This window comes from Limulus polyphemus, unplaced genomic scaffold (genome assembly GCF_000517525.1).
Source record: "Limulus polyphemus unplaced genomic scaffold, Limulus_polyphemus-2.1.2 Scaffold1404, whole genome shotgun sequence".
NCBI lineage: Eukaryota > Metazoa > Arthropoda > Merostomata > Xiphosura > Limulidae > Limulus > Limulus polyphemus.
Window position 1 is genome coordinate 130,598 of NW_013667014.1, and position 5,958 is coordinate 136,555.

The 5,958-nt window shown below is 34.8% G+C and overlaps 1 protein-coding gene across 1 annotated transcript in view; it reads right to left on the reverse strand.

Moving 5' to 3' along the window:
* Nucleotides 1-4,829, reverse strand: part of LOC106463428 (IQ motif and SEC7 domain-containing protein 2-like) — a 96,285-nt gene extending 91,456 nt beyond the window's left edge. Inside the window, exon 1 of the mRNA XM_022390918.1 lies at nt 4,513-4,829. Coding sequence (XP_022246626.1) covers nt 4,513-4,733 — 221 coding nt within the window. The 5' untranslated portion in view covers nt 4,734-4,829. The remainder of the gene's footprint in view (nt 1-4,512) is intronic.
* Between the last annotated feature and the right edge of the window lie 1,129 nt (nt 4,830-5,958).

The window sequence follows — 5,958 nt, forward strand, 5'->3', positions numbered from 1 at the left end:
CACAAATTAGTTAGCATAAATCAGTTAGATGACGAAAAATTAGGTGTCTATTTACTTGTGACCACTCAGTGTACTTTCAGTATAACATACTAAACTTCAATAACAGATTATACGGTGACCATATACTTTCAGGATAACATACTAAGCATCATTAAAAAAATTGGGCAATAAACTTTTAAATTGTATTATTAAAGGATCTAATGGTATTTTACTTTTGATGACATACTAATGTGAAGAGGAAAATAATGTGTTTAAAATATTCTTTCACCTTGACCTTCTAAATGTAAAAACAAAAGAGGTTATGATGACAATATACTTTCAAGATGACCTTCTAGGCGTTAATAAAGGGGTAAATGAAAGTACCATATGGACTGCCTACTAAGTGTACACACATGACCTTTTTTTTTGCTGTACATGTTGAAAACAACCTTCACTATTTCAGAAAGAAAACGTGTTTTAACTCGGTAAAATTTCCAAGCTTTTCACTCTTCGAATTTGTTTTATCTCATAACATAATGTTTAACAGTTAACTACAACAGGATATTTAGTTTACCAATGTAATAAGCACGGTGTGTAAATATTATGTTAATGATAATAATAAAAAAAGAACGTAGACGTGAAAGTGAATGTTTCGATTATATCTACGCATAGTTACCCAGTTCATTGGTAAGTTCAGGTTATTAAAAATAAAACCATTAAAACAGCCATATACATCAACCAACAATTTACAGAGAATATAGACCAAACCCAATTTTATGTACACTTTTTGTTTAAAAAAAAAACAATACTTTTTTCCGTGCTTTGATTTATCGCGTTCTTACACAAGAAAAGCGCTCAACATTGAAATTTCTAACAAACACTACTAGAGGGAGTAAGCGTAAGTAGCATTCGTGTGCACTAAGTTATTCTTCTACTTTAAATGTTTTTATTACAATCGTGCACTCAACATTAAAACGGACATTTACACGGAATTACGTTTGAAGTTGTTTCGTCACATGTAATTATTTCTGACATTGTTTTGTTTGCGTCATAATTATAGATGTGCACTAACTGATGCCCCCCTGTGGCTCGTCGATAAGTCTAAAAAGTCGAGAATCGATAACAGCGGTGAGCAGAACACAGATAGAACATCGTGATTTTGCGCTTAACAGCAACAACAAACTGTTTACTAAACAAACAAACACGTAATAACTAACAAACTGTTTACTAAACAAATAAACAATAACTAACAAACTGTTTACTAAACAAACAAGTAATGACTAATAAAATGTTTACTAAACAAACAAGTAATGACTAATAAACTGTTTACTAAACAAATAAACATGTAATAACTAACAGTTTACTAAACCAGCAAGCGATAACTAACAAACTGTTTACTAAACAAACAAACGAGTAATAACTAACAAACTGTTTACTAAACAAACAAGCAATAATTAATAAACTGTTTACTAAATAAACAAACAAGTAATAACTAACAAACTGATTACTAAACAAACAAGCAATAATTAACAAACTGTTTACTAAACAAAAAAGCAATAACTAACAAACAGTTTACTAAACAAACAAACAATAACCAACAAACTGTTTACTAAACAAACAAAAAAGCAATAACTAGCAATTTACTAAACAAACAGGCAATAACTAACAAACTGTTTACTAAACAAACAGGCAATAACTAACAAACTGTTTACTAAACAAACAAGTAATAACTAACAAACTGTTTACTAAACAAACAAGTAATAACTAACAAACTGTTTACTAAACAAACAGGCGATAACTAACAAACTGTTTACTAAACAAACAAGTAATAACTAACAAACTGTTTACTAAACAAACAGGCAATAACTAACAAACTGTTTACTAAACAAACAAGTAATAACTAACAAACTGTTTACTAAACAAACAAGTAATAACTAACAAACTGTTTACTAAACAAACAGGCAATAACTAACAAACTGTTTACTAAACAAACAGGCAATAACTAACAAACTGTTTACTAAACAAACAAGTAATAACTAACAAACTGTTTACTAAACAAACAAGTAATAATTAAAAATTGTTTACTTTTCTTCTCTATGTTCATGTGCTTTTATGTATATAATATAGAAATTCTACATTCAAGTATTTATTCGAAATATATATATTCTTAACCTTGCAGCATGTTTCTACATAATAACCAATGTTTGGAAGCACACCCTAAATTAGTGTTTTTCAAACTGCGGGCTCCAGATTTGAACTTAAATCCCCACTCACAGCTACTTTCATGGTTATAGCATTGTAGTATTAGATTTTGTGATGCATAATATAGGTGAGGGGTTAGGGGTAGCTAGTGTGAAGACCGGTAAAAAGGAATTCGCGATAAGCAAAACTGTGGGAAACCTTGCCCCAGATAGCTGCTACAAGGCGATCTATAGAGCTGTACTCATTACGGGTGTGGCCGATCCTCACATAAATCCCTCTTCTCCCCAATCACAATGTCTTCTCAATACAATTCTTTACTCGTTCCTTGCATCTGAGACGGGAAAAAAAGGAACGAATACGTAGGTCATGGGCTTACTAAGCTCACAAACAGGAGATTTAATAAATCAACTTATCAGGATGGTTTCTTTATATGTTTTCTGACATTCTCGCAAAGCTACTAATTGGTAGTCTGCACCATTCGTCCCTAATTTTCAACTGATATACTAGAGCGAAGCCAACTAGTCAACAGCACCCACCGCCAACTCCTAGGTTACTCTTGTCTGACCAAATAGCGGGATTTGAACAACACTCTTAAAACGCATCACATCCCCAGAGTGCGAAGCGCAATATTTTTCTTCTTGCAGTAACGAGACGCAAATGTGGACCGGCAGATTCACAGTCCTGCACGCTAACCATAGGCCATGCTTGGTTTACAAACAGGAGAAGGACACGTGTGAAAATATAAGTCCCACATCCATATCTTACTAAACCATCTACACACACACACACACACACACACACACAGAGGTATTATCCGCTGAAACACGCTACATACACACATAGACATAGCACATTAAAACACGCCACCCACACACATAAATATAGCACATTGAAACACGTCACCTACACACATAGATATAGCACATTGAAACACGCCACCCACACACATAGATATAGCACATTGAAACACGCCACCCACACACATAGATATAGCACATTGAAACACGCCACCCACACACATAGATATAGCACATTGAATCACGCCACCTACACACATAGATATAGCACATTGAAACACGCCACCCACACACATAGATATAGCACATTGAGAGACGCCACCTACACACAGACATCCATTTCCCACTGAAATGCGTAATCTACACACGCACAGGCACTTCCCACTGAAATATACCATCTACATACACGGGTATTGCCCACTGAAACACCCCATCTAAACATACACACGAGTAAACACCTCTACCTATAGATATTACCTATTAAATGCCACCATACACACATATTTGTTGCCTATTAAAACCCATAAAATACATATTGGCTATTATAACACACAACAACTAAACATAGTTACTGGATATTTATTAACACACACTATCTCAACACAGATACTAGATATTAAACACACCATCTAAACAAAGATATTGGATATTAACACATACCATTTAGGCACAGAAATCGACTATTAAAACACACCATCTAAACACAGAAATCGGCTATTAAAACACACCACCTAAACACAGAAATCGGCTATTAAAACACACCACCTAAACACAGAAATCGGCTATTAAAACACACCATTTAAGCACAGAAATCGGCTATTAAAACACACCATTTAAGCACAGATACTGGATATTAAAACACACCATTTAAACACAGATACTGGATATTAACACACACCATTTAAACACAGATACTGGATATTAAAACACACCATCTAAACATAAATCGGCTATTAAAACACACCATCTAAACATAAATCGGCTATTAAAACACACCATCTAAACATAAATCGGTTATTAAAACACACTATCGTATTTTCTTTTTGAAACCTATCATTTGTTATTCATACCACAAGAAGTTCCCATTTTATCTTAACAGTGACACGACGAATTCTTCTACTAAAAAAAAAGAGCTATAATGTATAAGTTTATCTAAATTAAGTTGTACAATTTTTTCATTGGTAGTATGCCTTGAAACCATTTAGTGAGGTACAGAAAAACCACAAGTGTGAAACTTTCGTACAAATCCTTTACAGTAATACCCGGATATATTAAAATAGTACTGACTAAAGTAACGCTGTATGAAACCCTGATTTTAGGATGTTTATTAGTCTCTCGAGATTAAATTTTATTTGCTTGTTTAAATGGCGATATCAGCACTACTAAAAGATGTGTAGTTTTGTAATAATATGTTTTAACTTCCAAACATTTGTCCATTGTGCAGTCTTCAAAAACAAACTTCGCAACCACTAGCAAACGTTCAGACATTTTCGATATGCATTTTCATGCTAAGAAAGTGTACTTCTAGGCCTACCTCTTGTGGCATGGTCCTTGTACGGCTCTGATTCGCAAACAGTATCTTCCATATGGACTAAACGGCTGGATTAAGGCACGTGCTGGCTGACCTTTCACGTGATCTCGAGGTTCAGTGAAAGGTCCGGGGTTTAACGGGCTGTCTTCACACGAGCTAACATCCCGGAAAGCAAGGAAAACTGCTTCTTGGTAGACTACGGCCTCTTTGTCCAAACCAAACATCGTTAGACAAACAAGAAAGACTGCAGATAAAGAGCCTAAAATGTGCCGGTTTGATTCCCAATTCGCTCAAACAAATCATGCGGGGGAACACTTGACATGTATTTTCATCACGGTTATCAAAAGCACGACATAAAAGGCACCGTTTCGAAAATCAACTACTTTGAAATACCATATAATAATAATTATTTTCAGTTTTTAAAAGACTCATACACCATTCAGGTTATTAACGAGCCAAATCCTTGATAACATAGAAAAGGAATGATTGAATCAACAACAAATTATATATATATACTTTGAGTGAAATCACATACACACGCGCACTCGCGCACGCATATCAGTTACTTAAATACGACAGCTAGTTCTTTCTGAGAGTAAAACCAACGCAGACTAAATGACCGGCGACTTAAATCCGTAATACAAGGAGGAGGCGGGTGCTTTTCTTGGGCTTACGAGCTGTGCACGCATGAATTCGTGCCCTTACACCACAACAGAACGAAGAACTGTGACGTGGGGTTTGCGCTCCCAAGCTTCATCGGCACGCTCTTCAGAAGTAAGACAACTATATAAAACATTACACAGTACTAGTATTGTTAGGCGTACAAACGCATATGCGAACGTCAATTTGAAAAGTAGAGAAAGAAAAAAAAATCTGACAGTTAAAGGTTTGTGAAGTGAAAATAAAATAAAAATAACAATGGGTATAGAGCATGTGACCACAAATCATACGCGGCTCTCAGTACGTGAAAGAATATCTAGGCTTCCCATGGCTCAACGCGGAAGGGTAGAAAATATGAATGTAAATCACTTGATTGGTGACCTGTACGCCCTCTATTATGTATGGTGAAGTTCACACACCTGGGGACAGGATTAAAGATTAATCTAACGGAATATCAATACAAGTTGGGACAAAAGTTTTGTTGGTTAAACTGAGAACCAAGTGTAAAATATTCGGCAACACTCGTCATCAGGGCCATGATGACAAAAAGCTTGTCGAAACGTTGCACATTTGCTGTTATGTTAAACTTATATTAAAGTTTTTTCTTCATTACTCATTCAAGCCCTCTCCAAACATTAATAGCCTTAATAGCTTTACTATGAATGCAAGATACAAATAAAATATATACAATACTACATGTACTTCCGCAGGGTCCCCGAAAGTGTTATGTTTCTAGAGTAAATAAAACTAACATTAGCAGTAACAAATACTTATATTTCTTGCTTTTGA